The sequence below is a fragment of the Centroberyx gerrardi genome, chromosome 19 (genome assembly GCF_048128805.1).
Source record: "Centroberyx gerrardi isolate f3 chromosome 19, fCenGer3.hap1.cur.20231027, whole genome shotgun sequence".
Classification (NCBI taxonomy): domain Eukaryota; kingdom Metazoa; phylum Chordata; class Actinopteri; order Beryciformes; family Berycidae; genus Centroberyx; species Centroberyx gerrardi.
This window is the reverse complement of record NC_136015.1, coordinates 23,250,789-23,268,598: the sequence shown is the minus strand read 5'-3', so window position 1 is coordinate 23,268,598 and position 17,810 is coordinate 23,250,789. Positions and strand designations below refer to the sequence as shown.

The 17,810-nt window shown below is 44.0% G+C and overlaps 1 protein-coding gene across 1 annotated transcript in view; it reads right to left on the bottom strand.

Moving 5' to 3' along the window:
- grin2da (glutamate receptor, ionotropic, N-methyl D-aspartate 2D, a) overlaps positions 1–17,810 on the bottom strand; it is a 133,824-nt gene that overhangs the window by 87,546 nt on the left and 28,468 nt on the right. The window contains 1 exon segment of the mRNA XM_078290189.1: positions 13,979–13,995. Within this exon segment, the coding sequence (XP_078146315.1) occupies positions 13,979–13,995 (17 nt within the window).

Here is a 17,810-nt window from a genome sequence, read left to right as displayed (position 1 = left end):
GGTCCTAAGTTCCCAGGGTCCTAAGTTCCCAGGGTCCTATGTTCCCAGGGTCCTAAGTTCCCAGGGTCCTAAGTTCCCAGGGTCCTAAGTTCCCAGGGTCTTAAGTTCCCAGGGTCCTAAGTTCCCAGGGTCCTATGTTCCCAGGGTCCTATATTCCCAGGGTCCTATGTTCCCAGGGTCCTATGTTCCCAGGGTCCTAAGTTCCCAGGGTCCTAAGTTCCCAGGGTCCTATGTTCCCAGGTCCTATGTTCCCAGGGTCCTAAGTTCCCAAGGACCTAAGTTCCCAAGGTCCTATGTTCCCAGGGTCCTATTTTTTGCAGGGTCCTATGTTCCCAGGGTCCTATGTTCCCAGGGTCCTAAGTTCCCAGGGTCCTATGTTCCCAGGGTCCTATGTTCCCAGGGTCCTAAGTTCCCAGGGTCCTATGTTCCCAGAGTCCTAAGTTCCCAGGGTCCTAAGTTCCCAGGGTCCTAAGTTCCCAGGGTCCTATGTTCCCAGGGTCCTATGTTCCCAGGGTCGTATGTTCCCAGGGTCCTAAGTTCCCAGGGTCCTGTGTTCCCAGGGTCCTATGTTCCCAGGGTCCTATGTTCCCAGGGTCCTATGTTCGCAGGGTCCTACGTTCCCAGGGTCCTAAGTTCCCAGGGTCCTAAGTTCCCAGGGTCCTATGTTCCCAGGGTCCTAAGTTCCCAAGGTCCTATGTTCCCAGGATCCTAAGTTCCCAGGGTCCTAAGTTCCCAGGGTCCTAAGTTCCCAGGGTCCTATGTTCCCAGGGTCCTATTTTTTGCAGGGTCCTATGTTCCCAGGGTCCTATGTTCCCAGGGTCCTAAGTTCCCAGGGTCCTATGTTCCCAGGGTCCTATGTTCCCAGGGTCCTAAGTTCCCAGGGTCCTATGTTCCAGGAGTCCTAAGTTCCCAGGGTCCTAAGTTCCCAGGGTCCTATGTTCCCAGGGTCCTATGTTCCCAGGGTCCTAAGTTCCCAGGGTCCTATGTTCCCAGGGTCCTAAGTTCCCAGGGTCCTATGTTCCCAGGGTCCTATGTTCCCAGGGTCCTAAGTTCCCAGGGTCCTATGTTCCCAGGGTCCTAAGTTCACAGGGTCCTATGTTCCCAGGGTCCTAAGTTCCCAGGGTCCTATGTTCCCAGGGTCCTAAGTTCCCAGGGTCCTATGTTCCCAGGGTCCTATGTTCCCAGGTGTTCCCAGGGTCCTATGTTCCCAGGTCCTATGTTCCCAGGGTCCTAAGTTCCCAGGGTCCTATGTTCCCAGGGTCCTATGTTCCCAGGTCCTATGTTCCCAGGGTCCTAAGTTCCCAAGGTCCTAAGTTCCCAAGGTCCTATGTTCCCCAGTTCAATATTCTGTTAACACACATTAACCCTCCTATTGTGTTCGGGTCAAATTTGAGCCGTTTCAAGTTAAAATTTTTCATAAATATTATCTAGTTTTTTTTTATTGGAACAAGGCTTCAAAACAGCTATATAGACACAACAAAACCAATGGTTATCATTTTATTTGATTTTGAAGGTCTCTAACCCTAACCCTACTAACCCAAACCCTAACCCTAGAACTGGAGAACATAGGACCCTGGGAACATAGGACCCTTTGTCATGTTCCCATTATGTGCCATATAAATCTGGGGAACATAGGACCTTGGGAACATAGGACTCTGGGAACATAGGAAAGACTCTGCAGAGAACTCCACACATGCAGTATGTGTGGTTGTAACCACACTGAAGGCCCAGGACTACGGATTCAATGCAAAGAAAGGATCTTTGTTGAAGACCGTAATGAGTCTGATGAAGCTGTATGCTCATAAGCTCATAACGGTCTTTAATAAAGATCCTTTTCTGTATTGAATTCATAGAAAACTTACAGAATTATATTGTTTATTTTTGGTGCGGTGGCTAATATGGACAAGCTTGAAATAAACACATTTTGGTTCTTAATTTTGAGAAACATTTGCACTAAAAATACCACTGGTGTGAGATAGAGGTGGCCAATCATTTTGACCATGGTCTCAATTGTTTAATTATACCATGTTATCACAATTATTTTGACAATGATATATTAATGGTTAAAAATGGTTTACAATGTTTGTTTGTTTTAACCTGACACTTCATCTCAACAACAACATGAGTAATAGCACTAATTAAAACAGATTATAGTACTGGTACACTGGTGGTGAGTGAGAGTGACACACAGTGATGTACATTTATGTTTTTTTGGTTGACAAACACTTTCAGAATCTCTATTTTAGAGATATTGAATGAGAAACTTTGAGTAAGGATTTTCTTTCAAAATGGATACATGTATGTATTGTGTTTTGGAAATAAACTGTCCAAATGAAAATGAATTAATTTTATCTTTTGTTGTCTTCTATATGATGAGTTGACACAAGCGCAGCAAGCACAGAGATATGACTTTCATTTCTACTAATTCATTTTGGTCAGATGATTATGAAAGACTTTCAAAATTCGATCTGTAAAGCCTGGGCAAAAAAAAAATGGCACCATACTTTGCTCTTGTTGCATGATCCATGAGTTTGTTTTGGGGAAAAGGTTTCTTCTTCTTCTTCTACACAAATTGCGGCGTGATGCATGGACGTGTCTGCACGGTGTAAGCCCGTGAGAGCCGGGGCGCCGAAACAAAATCAATACGACGAAAAAGGCGTGCGGACGCCGGCGGTCACGGCTGCCTCACGCCGCCGCCGCCCTTCCACCAAGGAGACGGAGGGAGGTGCAGAGCGGAAGGAAAGCGAGGCTCCAGAAATTAAAAAGGGAGGATATAGAATAGAGAGAATAAAAAAATAGAGATGTCGAATGAGAAGAAATATGCCCTTGGTCTGCGGTCCGTAGCGGAATAATTATTTCATGCTTTGGACTAAAGAGGAGAAGGAGGGAGAAAAAAAATCCTGCTGACAAATACGAAATTATTCATCCGGTCAGAGCTTTGATTCGTCGGAGCGGCGAGGGCCAAAGTGTTCGGCTTTTTTCCAGAGAGATGAAAATCGGCGGCGTGTCGGTGGAAGCGTTCACTTCACTACTGCTGCGTTACTGATCTCACCCTCTACGTCTCTCTCTTTTTTCTCTCTCTCTTTTCTCTCTCTCTTTCTGCGCTGTTTCTCGGTCTATTAGCCTCTTCTGTGTCTCTCTTCCTGTACCCCTTTTCTCTTTCTCTCTCTCGTTTTTCTCCCTGCTCCCCTTTTATGTCTCTCTCTCTCTCTCTCTCCTCTCTCACTCTCTTCCTCCCTCTCTCTCTCTCTCTCTTTTCCTCCTCCTCCCTCTTTCTCTAACGTTTCCTTTCTCTCTCTTCCTGTACCCTTTTTCTCTTTCTCTCTCTCTATCCCATCTCTTCCCCATGTTTTTCTCCCTGCTCCCCTTTTATGTCTCTCTCTCTCTCTCGCTCTCTCTCCTCTCTCACTCTCTTCCTCCCTCTCTCAATCCCTCTCTTTTCCTCCTCTTCCCTCTTTCTCTAACGTTTCCTTTGTCTCTCTTCCTGTACCCCTTTTCTTTCCGTCTCTCTCTCTCTTTCCCATGTTTCTCTCCCTGCTCCCCTTTTATGTCTCCCTCTTTCCCTCCCTTGTCTCTCTCACTCTCTTCCTCCCTCTCTCTATCTCTCAATCTCTCTTTTCCTTTTCTTCCCTCTATCTCTAACACTTCCTTTGTCTCTCTACCTGTACCCCTTTTCTTTCTGTCTCTATCTCTTTCCCATGTTTCTCTCCCTTCTCCCCTTTTATGTCTCTCTCCCTTCCTCCCTCTATCAGTCTCCCTCTCTCAATCCCTGTCTTTTCCTCCTCTTCCCTCTCTTTTTCCGTCTCTACTCCCCTCTTTCTCTAACATTTCCTTTGTCTCTCTTCCTGTGCAATTTTCTCTCCCTGTCTCTTTTTCCTGCTTCCCTTCTGTCTCTCTACCTCCCTCGCTCTCTTTTCTCACTCTATTCCTCCCTCTCTCGACCTCTCTCGCTTTCTCTCCCTTGCCTATGTTGCTCTCTCTTCTTTCTCTGTCCGTCACCCCAGCCCCTCTCTCCCTTCTCTCTCCCTCTCTCTCTCGCCCTCTCTCGTCCCGTCTCTCTCTCGTCTCAGCGGGGTTGTCATGGCGATGCGTACTGCTTGGCATTACATGTGTTTTCGTTAATGCTGTACATGGTCGGGGCTGAACCGCAACAAGCCGGCAGCGGCAGAATATTTGAATATAGATTCGTCCTAACAGGGGCAGAGACTCATATCCGCTAATGCGCTCCGGCAGAGACGGAGGGACGGAAAGAGAGGAAGAGAGGAACAGACAGAGGGAAAGAGATGATGGAAACAGAAATGAAAGGGGGGATAGAAAGGAAAGAGAGAGAGAGAGTGAGAGAGAAACACAGAAAAGAGTGACAGATAGAGGAAGAGACAGAGAGAGAGAGAGAGAGAGACAGACATGAGAAAGAGAGAAGAGAGATACAAGACACCTATAGTAGCAACTGATGATGTAATAACTGCCAGATAATGTAATACATTGTCAGAATGTAATAAAATGTCTCTAGATGAGTCAAAATTTTAATAAAAACCGATAATGTCATAAATTGCTGGATAATGTAACAGGTTGTCAATATGAAAATATATATGAAAATGTCCCACTAAATCAGTCAAAAATGTAATATAACACCCCATATTACACCCCATATAATTTAACATTATATGGGGTGTAATATTAACATTGTATATTTAATAATAATATATAATGATAATCATATATATGAGAATATCAGTCTGAAGATGTTATTTCATTATCTGTCAGTTTATTCCTTGCTTTTCTGCAATGATTTTATTCTTTTATTCTTTTATTCATTCCTCCTTTTTATTCATTCATTTTATCCTTTTATTTCTTCTGCTTCATTTATTTGTATTCCATATGTTGTGCTATTTCTTTATGATTATTATTATTACATTCATATATTTTATTAGCCGACATTCAGAGGGACAATTTACATTTTGTCGTTTTTTACATTTTGACCAATTATTACGTTATCCATCAATTTATTACTTTACCAGTTGCTCCACATCTTTACTGTCATAATACAAACCTCGTGAGCCAGACAATGTTATGCAAAAAGCATAATGCAATCAAGAAAGGGAAAGCTACTAATTGCTATTAAACACTGAAGACACAGAGATGAGAAAGAAAACAGTTTTAATGATGAAAGTAAATGTGAGGAGAGGAGGGGAGGAAGGGAGGGAAGGAGGGGAGGAAGGATGCTAAAAGTCTGAGGTAGATGAGGGAGGTGTGGAGGATGGAAGGATGGGATTGGCAAGGAGGAGAGTACGGGAGGTGAAGAAAAGACAGAAGAGGAGAGAAAGACGATGAGAATGGAAATGAAGGGAGAGAGGGAAAGGGAGGGGAGAGACAAACGAAGAGGTGAAGAAGTGAGGAGAGGGAGGGAGGAAAGAAGGAGAGAGAGGGAGAGAAGCAGGAGGGAAAGAAAGGGAGGAGGAGAGAGGGAGGAAGGGAGGAGATGAGGGAGAGGAAAGAGAGAACAGGAGGAGGGAAGAGAGAAAGGGAGGGGAGAGGAGAGAGACAGAGAGGAAAAGAAGTAAGTTAGGGAGAGGCGATTAAAGGAAGAGAGGAAAACGGGAGGGAGGCATGGGGGGTGAAGAGGAAGAGGAGGAGGAGGAAAGAACAAGGGAGGGAGGGAGGGAGGGAGGGAGGGAAGGGAGCGCGGGGCAGAAGAGAAGAGTAGCTATTTCAACATCAAACAACATCGGGAGGAATTTAATGTTCCTTTTACAGCTCCATTTGCATGTTTATAAGCAGGAGTGGCAGCTCTTGTATTAGGCACAACACATCCATGCACACACACACACACACACACACACACACACACACACACACACACACACACTCACACACATACTCACACACAGAGAAAGACACACACACACGCATGCATATTAGCACTTCACTCCCATCATCACGCTGATGTGACTGCCTTCATTAGCAGCGATAGGACAGGTCGCAGCAAGGGTACTGGGGAAGTGTGTGTCTGTGTGTGTGTGTGTGTGTGTCCCTGTGTGTGTGTGTGTGTGTGTGTGTGTGTCATAGCGTTGACAGGCTTTCACAGCGGCGGCTGGGGAAGTGCACAGAGCCTGAGGAGCTCTGCTGGTGGTTACTGACAACTGGCAATTAACTGAGTGTAGGCCGCACCAGGACCACCTGCTCTCCTCTCTTCAGCTACACTGAGCAGGTGAGTCCCACTGAAGCCTGTGATCCCTTATTGATTAAATAAAATGTAGTGTAATGTGATCCCTCGTTGATCCCCGCGGGGAAGTTTTCTTTCTGCTCGGCTTCCTCTGCGGGGAGCTGCGAGGTCAGCCGCAGCCCGCCCGGAGTCATGAGATTTGGTGAAATGAGCACGATGGCTTAAAAGGCAAATGAAATGTTTCCCCACCACAGAAAGACAGAGCGGAGGAGACAAGAGTGGAAACACAAAGTAGTTTGAGAGAGAAATAAGACGGCGGAAAGTAAAGGAGTGGAGGTCGGGGGGGGGGCTGATGGGCGGAGACATTTGCCTTCAGCTTCATCAGTTCAATTCCCAACTGATGCTAACGATTTTTATTCTGTCAAGTTTCAATTTTTAGCTAAAGTTTTTCTTATTTAACCATGACAAAAACCTTAACCGAACCCTTATGTTACCTAAACCTAACCTTAACCCTAACATTAAACATTGTTTTAGTTGCCTAACCATAACTGAAGTTGTTTTACTTGCCTAAACTTAACCGTTAGCTAACCTTTTCATGTAACGAACACTTCAAAATGACGTGTCCAATTCATGTAATCCTTTCATGATGGAGGAACGAAATGTTTACATTATTCATGCGATCAACACGTAATCTGCGTTTTAGACTTTGTTCTCATTTCACTAAATTGTTTGACACTTGAACAACCTCGCTACTCCCTAACCCTAACCCATCCTGCAGGTGATCTCAGTTTCACCACAGATCACCTGTCAATCAAACAGTGTGGGCGGAGCTTGGATTTCCTGTTGCTGCAGTTTGAGTTTCTCTTTTCTTTGTCTGTTCAGCCATGGTGTCTATCACTGCTCATGCTAACTACCCAGTTCTTCTTCTTCTGTTTATTCCAAACAAACCGGAAACGTTAAACGCATCACTTCCTGTGCAGCAGAGGATTTTTCCCAGGAAAGAGCTACCAGACACCGGCTTATTAGACAGCAGACAGACAATGGAGAAGCTTTCATCAACTGGATATAAGGTTGAATCACTACTGTGTCAATTGGTGCTAAAAAGCAGGAAAATGAACACGTATTCATATGAAAATGTGGCGGATTATGACTTTAAAGAAGGAGTTTTAAGCCTTTAAGCTCTCGTGAAAAAAGAGAATGCAACTCAACATAAGGAAGGTGTTCTTAGTGACTGTGTGTGTGTGTGTGTGTGTGTGTGTGGTTTGTGTAGTTGAGTGTATGCCTGTGCATGCGATTGGATGCATCCACATGCCTTTGCGAGTGTGTGAACATGCATAAATGTTTGACTTTTCCTGTCTCCTTCATTACCTCCACCTCTCTCCCCTCCCTTGTTTCCCGCCTCCCTCCCTCCCTCCCTCCTTTTCCTCCCTCCTTCCTTTCTTCCTCCCTGCCACCATGCATTATGCGTCTGAATCCAATTATTCAATTTCCATGCAAAACGATGCATCAGATGCCTTTGTGACCGCGGCCCCCGCAGGAACCGAGATGGGAGACAGAGATGGGCAGAAGAGGAGAGCGGATAGATGGATGGATGGATGGATGGATGGAAAGAGAGCGAGAGAGGTGGGGGGTGGGCGGGGGGGGGGGGGGGGGGTTGAATAAGAGAGACGAGAGGCGAGGGAGAATGAAAAATGAGAGAGAAGAAGTAGGGGAGATAGGGGGGAAGGGAGGGAGAGGCAGATTTGTATATGAATGGGAGAGACGGAGGGAGAGACGGGGAGAAATTGATCGAGAATGACCGACCGGCTGAGTGAATAACAGACTGACTGAATGACAAATAACTGTTTAACTGACTGACCTGCCTACTGAATGGATGGATGGAGGAATGAGCGGATGAATGAATTAATGAATGAATGAGTGAATCCTATGAGAGAAGAAGAATACACAGATATGAAAGGAACCCAGGCAGAGAGACACGTGAACTGAGTGGGCGAGCAAGAGAGGGCAGGCAAGAAGCAGAGAGAGAGAGAGAGAGAGAGAGAGAGAGAGAGAGAGAGAGAGAGGGAGGGGATGAAGGGGGAGAGAGTAGAGATTAGATTGGAGATGAGATTGAACGGTGGGATGGAAAACAATGCATAAAAAAGCGGCAAATCTAGCAAAAGGGGAGGAGAGACAACTGTGCAAAATGAAGCCGGAGAAGAGGGGTGTGTGTGTGTGTGTGTGTGTGTTTGTGTGTGTGTGTGAGAGAGAGAGCGGGCATCTCTGTGTATTTATTGTTTTTCTGTGTGCGTGTGTATGTCTCAGGGCCTGAAATTAAAGGGAGCACAGGGCAAAAATACCCTTAAAGTTCATAAAATGCCTATGAAACTAATATTGAGGGGGCGGAAAAAGGCAATTAGTTGGGAGTAGCCTTTTTTGCATTTCACATTTTATCATTGAATTGTCAAATATTTACACGTGAAAGCAACTAGTGGCCCCCGGGGGCCACCGTAGCTGATTCGTGGGAGCCTCTGAGTGGTTCTTGACCAAAAACAACAGAGTACACAACCTGAAAGAGTAGAAAGTGTGTTGCACCCCACAGCCAGCTGTAGAAGAAAATGCCGACCAACACAAACCACGGCGTCAACAAGAAATAAAATGGCCAATATCGTAAAAAACGTAACAATGGAGGGGTGGAAGACGGAAAACGGCACCATCCTCTCCTGTAAAACCTGCCGCCAGTTTTGCAGCAGCGGGAAAGAAGTTAAAACAAATCTTAGTGCTACAAACTGAGTGTTGCTGATTTCATTTCTTGGCCTAAAATGCCCCTAAAAATCAGATCAAGGGGGCAAACAAAATGCCCCCTCATGTTAAGTTCTTACTCTGGTGTGTGTGTGTATTTGTGTACACATGCGTTTCCGTCTGTGTGTGTGAGAAATCCTGCAGGACGGAGGGAGAAGCGGTGCCAGATAAAGACACAGCAGTGTGTATATTGTTAGCTCATCACATAATTGGTCTGAGTGGACAAGAAAAAAGCATTAGAGCGGCCGTTAGCCGTGGCAGAAACATTAACGAAGCCTTGGCATAATTACGCAATAAAGCAGACCCCTCGCTTTTAAAACCCCCCGAGCGGTCGTTCCCCGACTCATTCTCGTCCTGCGCTCCCATTGGCTGTCACCGCGCCACGCTAAGTCAATAAATTAGCCTGATCGCCGAGGACACGAGTCATGTAGCGTTAAGTTGATTCCCGGGGACACACCTCATGTATCTTTAAGGCGCGGCCTGCCGAACGACAGAGGAGGCACGACGTGACGGGCCGGGCCAGGCCGGGCCGGGCCAGGCCGGGCCGCCGCTGACAGCCAGCGAGGAACAGAGAGCAGAGAGGAAGATAGAGGGAAAAAAAAGAAGGAGAAGAAGAAGTGCATGGCTAGCAGCTAAGTCTGTCTACTCCTGATCTAAAACATCAGCGGTAAACGTCAGGTTTTGGTGTCAGTCCCTCAGAATCAAAGAGCGAGGGCTTCTTTCTAGAGCCGCCATTTTGCACCGAGAGACGTTCAACAATCATACAGGAGAGAAATCCATCGTAGAAGAGGAGAGAGACCAGTTTCTCCACCCACAGGAGCAGGAGAGAGACCAGAATGCAATGCAGCAGAGAGACAGGTTGCGGTATGAGTAAGAAACACGACTCTCGCTTTTTCTCGACTGGAAAAACTGTTACTTTCCTCCGCTGACGCTCCACCTACATGCACTGAATGCTCAGTGCATGTTCTCTGGGGGCTGTCGAAAGGCATTCTGGGAAATGTAGGAAATCGCTAACTGAAGTAGAAGTAGTCTTTAATTGTTTCATCATAATCGTATAATCAGTTTTTATACTTTACTTTGTTAGTTCCAGATGTTTCCCATTCTTTTTCCTTGATCTATTATTTATATGCTTTGGCAACACTGATGGATTTACACGTCATATCATTAAAGCAAGTTGAAATTGAAAAGAGGGAGAGAGAGAGAGAGAGAGAGAGAGAGAGAGAGAGAGAGAGAGAGAGAGAGACCACTGGATGCATGAGAGAGGGAGGGGAAGTGAGAAAAGTAGAGAATGAGAGACAGAAAACGTGGAAGAGGAGAGAGAGCAATGGATGGAGAGAGAGAAAGAAAAAGACATGGCGGGGAATCTCACATAGCAGAGATGAAGAGGAAGAAGAGGAGAGAATGAAAGAGAGAGAGAGAGAGAGAGAAAGACACTTCTCACTCACAACTGGAGGCCAGACACAAGGAGAAAAGGAGCAAATAAGAGAGAAAACGAGTCAGAGGGGGAGTGTGGCTTTGAGGGAAACAGAGAGAGGAGAGAAAGGGACGACAGCGATGAACTGATGAAAAGAAAAGAGAGAGAGAGGGAGAGAGAGAGGGGGGGGGTGAGAACCAATACCAGGCCAGGAGAGGTGACAGATGGAGGGAGACATGCAGTTGATGTTGATTGGTAAAGGGAGGGTGTGAAGAGAGAGAGAGAGAGAGAGAGAGAGAGAGAGAGAGAGAGAGAGAGAGAGAGAGAGAGGAGAAGAAAGTATCCTACCGTACCAAACCAACCTGATCTCACACAAATATGTGAAATGAACACGACTTGTTGACACCAAATTACGTGTTGGTGGCATGTAAAGTGTAAGAATTCAGTTTTCCCAGCATGAAACGGTTCCATGAAGGAGGCACGACCAAAGCCTTTCCCTAACCTTAACCGAGCTGTTTTAGTTGCCTAAACTTAACAGTTAGCCAACGTTTAGCTGAAATTGGCGTGTCCAACTCATGCATTTTGTTTTTTCCTACCAAAAGGAAAGTGATGTGAAATCATCCTTATTGCAGAAGCTAATATCAAAGACTATGTGTGTCGGATTTGTCGGAAGTACAGATTCTGTTGAGTCCCACAATGCATTTGTGAAGATTAATTATCAGTTAATTTGAATGTGATCTCAGCTCTCTGGCTCCCTAGTTGATCAGCAGTGTTGGGAAAGTTACTTTTGAAACTAACTAGTTACTTCGTTACTTGCCCTAAATAGTAATTAGTTATGTTTACGTTACCTTTATTAAAAGTAACGCGTTAGAGTACTTTCACGTTACCCATGTAAAATGCCTTTAAAATAGGCTACGTCTTCTGCTGATGTCATCACTCTTAATTCAGGTTTGATCGTAGAATATTTAGAATATTTCCAAGTTCTGCAGTTTATTGTTGTGTCCATTCTGAAAGCGAGTCATAACCGACAAGCCTCCACCTGCTTTTAATAACATCATGTAGCGTACAATACCTTCATTTTTTTTTATTTGCACTAACTAAACATTTAACCATTTGAAAGAAAACTAAAAGTAGCGAAATGTAACTTTGAGAAAGCAACTAATAACTGATTACATAAATTTAAAAACTAACGCGTTAAGTTACTCGTTACCACAAAAAAGTAATCTGATTACTGTAACGTGTTACTTTGTACCCCCTGTTGATCAGCTGCTTTCTTCTTCTATGGAGAACACAGTGACATCAGGCTGCCTGGCTAGCTAGTTAGCATTAGCAACTGAAACGTTAGCAAACCTAGCTTATAGCACATTACATACACAGAAGCACATAGATCACACTGTTTTACTGGTGCTTTAGAACAAGTCGTTTTGGTTTTTTAACCATTCTTTTTTATAAATATTTATATTTTTTACACTTTATAAACACTACTTCTCCTGTTTTTATGTCCCTTCATGATGTTGTTTTTTGTTATTAGCTGTCTTTTTCATGACCTTCAACTGTTTTTCACCAGGTTTGAAAAGCACTTTGAGTTATACTGTTGTATGAAATGTGCGATATAAATAAAATTTGATTTGAATTGAATTTGATGCATAATGTGCTTCATTATAAAATGCTACAGTATGTGTTGTTTTACGACCATAAAAAGATGTAGCTACATATACATCAGTTTATACATCACTATATGGCAGAAGTCCACGCAAACTAATAGACGAAGATGTGACGTCATCAACATTAATATTTACTTTATTTACCTCTATTTTAATTTTAATACTGATAGTCCAAACACTACTACTACTCCTAATTCTATTACTTCTACTACTGATATTACAACTGTTGCTTTTACTACAGCCCATACTACTACGAGCATTAAAAACATTATTACCCATCCTTCCATGTATTGATAACTACAGGACTTTTGGCTGATCCATATATGAAGATCCGTATATTCAAATTTTAAAGACATTTAAACTTGTTCAAATTAATTCAACCGTCTACTTTTTCAAGCTGAAGCAAGCACACAATTTTTCTTCAATTTAACGTTTTCTAGTTAAAATTTCTCACTCATAGAACAACTTTCACTTCATTTTATTGATTAAATAGGCTACTGCTCAATAAAGAACAGAGTCCATTTGTACCGAATGAGTTTCACCACAGCAGGACGAGGTTTCATAACAGCCGGATACAGAGGAGTGAAGTGTCACACGTCTGGCTGCTCCAGCTGAGTTTGGCTCTTTAACACCATGGTGGTGTGGTTTACAAAAAAGAGAGAGAGCGAGTGAGAGACATAGGGTGTGAAAGAAAGAGAGAGAGAGAGAGAGAGAGAGAGGGAGAGAGAGAGAGTGTGTAGAGGCAGGACCAGACAGCGAAAGAGGCAGCGCTGATGGGCAGAGGGAGAGAGAGAAAGTGAGAGAGCCAGATAGAAAGAGAGAGAGAGAAAGAGGGAGAGAGAGGGAGAGAGAGAGAGAGAGAGAGAGAGAGAGAGAGAGTGTGGAGAGGCAGGACCAGACAGAGAAAGAGGCAGCGCTGATGGGCAGAGGGAGAGAGAGAAAGTGAGAGAGCCAGATAGAAAGAGAGAGAGAGAAAGAGAGAGAGAGAGAGGGAGAGAGAGAGAGAGAGAGAGAGAGAGAGGGAGAGAGAGAAAGAGAGAGAGAGAGAGGTGGTGTGACACTCCTCCGCTCCAGATGAGCAGTCTGTCCCCCAGAGGGTTTGAGGTGACTGGCTGGAGGAAGGAGCTTCAGTCTGACTCTCTTCCTCTTCTTCTCTGCCTCCCTTTTCTTCTTCCTCCCCTGTCTCCCTTTCCTTCCTCCTCCTCTTCTTGGTCCCCCCTTTCTCCCTCCTCTCTCTCTCCCTTTCCCCCCACCTTCTCTCTCCCTTTCCTTTCTTCTCTTCCTCTATCTCTCTTTTCCTCCCCTATCTCCATTTCCTTCCTCCTCCTCTTCTTGGCCCCCGTTTTCTTCCTCCTCTCTCTCCCTTTTCCTCCACCTGTCTCCCCTTTCCGCCTCCTTTTTCTTTCTCCTCTATCTCCCCTTTCTTCCTCCTTTCCATCTCCCTTTCTTTCTTTTTCCTCTTTCTCTCTGCCTCATTTTCCTTCCTCCGCCTTCTCTGTCTCCCTTTCATTCCCTCCATCCTCCTCTTCTTCTGCCTCCCCTTTCTCTCTCCTCTCTGTCTCTTTTTCTCCTCCATTGCCTCCATCATCCTTATCTTCTACTCCTTCTTCCTGTTCTGCCTCTCTTCCATTTTCCTCCTCCTCAGTCTCCTTTCTCCTCCCTCTTCTCTGTTTTGTATTTCCTCCACTTCTGCTGTTTTCCTCCTTTCTGTCTCATTTTTCCTCCTCTTCCTCCTCCTCCTCCTCTGTTTCCTTTCCTTCCTTCCTCGTCCTCCTCTGCCTCCCCTTCTTTCCTCATCTTCCTCCTCCTCTTTGTCTCCTGTTTCCTTTCCTTCTTCCTCTTCCTCCTCCTCCTCCTCCCTCTCCTTCCTCCTCTTCTCTCTTCCTTCATTATGTCTGACCTCTTCCTCTCCTCCATTCTGTCTCGCTAGGTTTTTACATTTGAGTCATTCCTAACTGATACTTTTTTTCCCCCTGGAGCGAATTATAATATACAATATTATAATTAACTGTTATATACGCCAAAAAAAAAAAAAAAAAAAAATCCAGTCTTGATTCTGGTACTCCTCTTTCCCCTCCTCTTCCTCATTATATCTTCTCTCTTCCCCACTTGTCCTGTCCTACATTCTGCATCACTACCTTTCTATATTGGAGCTAATGCTTCTATCTGGAGAGAATTAGAATATGCAATATTATAATAAACAGTTAAATAAGCAAACAAATAAATCCTCTGTCCTCTTTTCTAATTCCTGTTTCTATATTGAGCTCCCTCCTGTCCGTCCTCATTCTCGTCCTTCTCTGTCTCGCTCCCTTCCTTGTCTCCTACCTCCTCTCCTCCCCTCTCATCCCGACCTCTTCTCTGTCTGTCTTTCCTACATTTCCACATTTGACTTATTGAATTACAATGCAGTCCGTGTCTCAGTCGTCTAAAGACTTAAAAATCCTTCTTTAACCTGTCTGCTCTCCTTCTCCCTCGGTGAATGAAGTGGATTTAATCGTTGAAATCGGAGGCGGATTGTGGCTTTTATCTGGATTCAGCGGCTCAGTCTGTTTTGTGGAAAGAGCAGGCAGTCCTAATATTTCGTACACAACAAGTTAATAGTAGGCCAGACCAAACTAGACCTCTATAATTTTCTAGTCATTGGAATTGTATCCTGTGATTGTTGTTTTTTATTCATTTCTGGGCCACTGCAATCATGGTTATTCACTGCTGGCCCCTGTAATTTCAGCACAGCCTCACAAGATTTTGTGAAATGAGCACAAACTGCAGATGAAATGCAGATTACATGCTGTGTTACCATGACAGGACACACCATTTTTACCTGTTCATCACATGAAAACGTCAGCTATAAGTTAAATAAGAAACACTGAAGCTGAAAGTGAAAACTCACAGTAGAAAACTTGAACCCAGGTCTCCAGAGATGAAGGTAAATGTTACTTTGATGTTAAAACTACTTTCTCTTTCTATAGTTGTGTTTCCGTCATGCAATTCTTTCATGGTGCAGAAACAAATTTACCAAACCTTTTGCATATTTTAAGTCATCATGCTCAATGCCTCCAGTGTCCAGCCCCCATGAATCTCAGTCTTTAGCACTTTTTGAATTTGCATGGTGATCCATTGGCGTTAGTTGTCACTTATCAGAATCTTTGACCAATCACAGCAGCAAAGCAGATTGATGTAAGCTGGAAACGCCTCATGGCGCTGTTCACTTCTGAGCTTTTAAACAGCTGATTGTTCCTGTTTTAATTCATCGATGCCATTACGTTTTTTACTGACAAAATCGTTAAATCTAGCTCGATATCATCCGACACTGCCATTTTGGTAGCTGTTGTTGCAGGTTTGTCCCGCCTACATCGACCATCCAATCAGGTTTTTTGGATAGTATTTGTCCAAAATAACTGCTGATGGGTAGGCTTGTGTCCAGACCGCTATGAATCACCATGCAAATTCAAAAAGTGCTAAAGACTGAGAGTCATGGGAGCCGGACACCAGGCAAGAGACCAGACTGGTAACTCACACTGCATAAGAGCGGCAGCTAACTGTCTAAAATGTAAATGTAACATCCAAACATTTATGTGTCACCAGTCTCACAAGTAGAAATGTTAGACGTAACACATCTTTATAATATGAGCTGGTGTTGTTGGTGCCGCTGGTATCAGACGCCACTACTAAAAAGTAAACAGGCTCGTAGTTTATTTATTCCTGCTACTAAAGCACTTTACTGAACAATCTGTATCAAGACAATAACATCCTTGAATGGATACATGCTGAACTCTAATCTATCCATTACGGTTAGACTGATAGAAGGCTTTCATTAAAAAACCGATCCAGCCCAGTCAGTATCGATCACGTCCAATGATGTTTTTACTCTTCAGCTTTGTCAGTCTGTAAAACCTGCGATGAAACCTGCCTCTCCCTGTGGGTGAATAGTTCACCCAGAAATGAAAGACGAAAAGTTTTGGGTGAACTATTCCTTTAATTTAACTTTAGTGTCTCATGTTCTAAAAGCTTTAAGTTTCAGAGACTTTTCCACCCTGACAAGAATAAAAATCTGGCCGGGGAAACACTGAACGCTTGTAATTTTTATGGAATTTTCTTGGCATGAAAATGATCAAATTTTAAGTTATTGATCATCGGCACAAAACAGCAGCTTCGATCCAAAAATATCGATACTGGCCTTCAAAAATCCTTATTGGTCGAGTCCATTTGTGCATTTGTAATATTTCTAACTGATTCTGTGGTGTGTCGAGTTGTGTCGCGTTGTATTGAACTGCATTATGTTGCATTCTATTGTGTCAAATTCTATTGGATTTCACTGGAATGTTACATTGTGTTGAGTTACATTGTATCACTGTATCGTGCTGTACAGTGATACTGCATTGTACTAAGTTGCATTGTGTTGTGCTGCGCCCCATTGTTTCTAATCCGATGGTCGTAAGGTGCAAAATAATTTCCTAGCACAGTCAAATCATCATCATCATCATCATCATCATCGTTATCTCTGCCTCTCTCTCCTGTCATCTCCATCTTCCATTCGTTCTTCCTCTCCTCCCTCCTCTCTCTCTCCGCCTGCCAAACTTCTGTCCCACATATTCACCGTCTCCCCCCAGTCCCTCCAGCCCTCCGCCGCCTCACACTCTCCTCTCCTCTTCTCCGTCTATCCGTCCTGACATTTGTGTTGTGTCAGAGTCCGTGTGTGTGTGAATCTCTGTGTCTCCGGTGTGTGTGTGTGTGTGTGTTTCTCAGCATCACACTCTTCATTCTTAACGCGTCTGTGCAGGTAGTTTACGTCTTTCTGTGTTGTGTTCTGCGTCGCTCACAGGGAGGAACAGACTGACGGAGATCATTAAGAAATAAAAACGCTGCTCGTCTGACTGCGCCCGTATGTGGATGCTGATCGTGACGACCGCCTCGTATTATCAGAAGAACCTGCTGCATCTGGCTGCTAAACCAGGATCTGGCCCTGATTGTAAATGAAAGCATGGAAGGAAATGATTTATGTGCTGTGCTGTAATGAAAAAGATTTATGTGCTGCACATATATCTTGAGGAAAAACAACATCACCTCATATTCAAACCTCAATATTTCAAAAACATTAAGTAAGTCCTCAAGATAGCTAATGGTATCTGTATTGTTTAAATGTCTTTTAATGATTCATTATTCAGGGAGGATTTGCTGAGTGTGCATGCTGTTTTTCAGCAACGCCTCGCTCTGCATTCACTCAGCAGCGTTCATTCACACATGGGAGCTTCTACTGCCGGCTACTGAGCAGCTCCACTGATCAATACTGTCTTCAGGTTTACTTCATCCTCTTGACAGAGTGGATATCATGTTTTTCACATCTCATTTTGGAGGAAACCTGTCGCACGCTCAGCCGTCCCGCTGGGGAATCCCTCTTTCACAAGGGTTCTTCCTTTGTTTCTTTACTGACAAGGTTTTTTTTCTTGGGGGTTTTTCCTTGTATGCATGGAGGGCAGCGATGGGAAAAGTACTCAAATCCTTTACTTAAGTAAAAGTAGCAATACCATAATGGAAAAATACTTCATTAAAAGTAAACGTTATGAATTCAAAAGTTTACTTGAGTAAACGTATAGAAGTGTTAGCAGTAAAATGTACTGAAGTTTCAAAAGTAAAAGTCCTCATTCTTTCAGAGTGTTAAATTATTGAAGCATTAACCTGTCAGAAGTATTTTAATGTTGTCGGTCTAACTGCTCCATATACTGTTGGGGAGTTTAAACTCTAACAACGCAACATATTTTATGAGCTCATCATATGTTTTGCGTGTAAA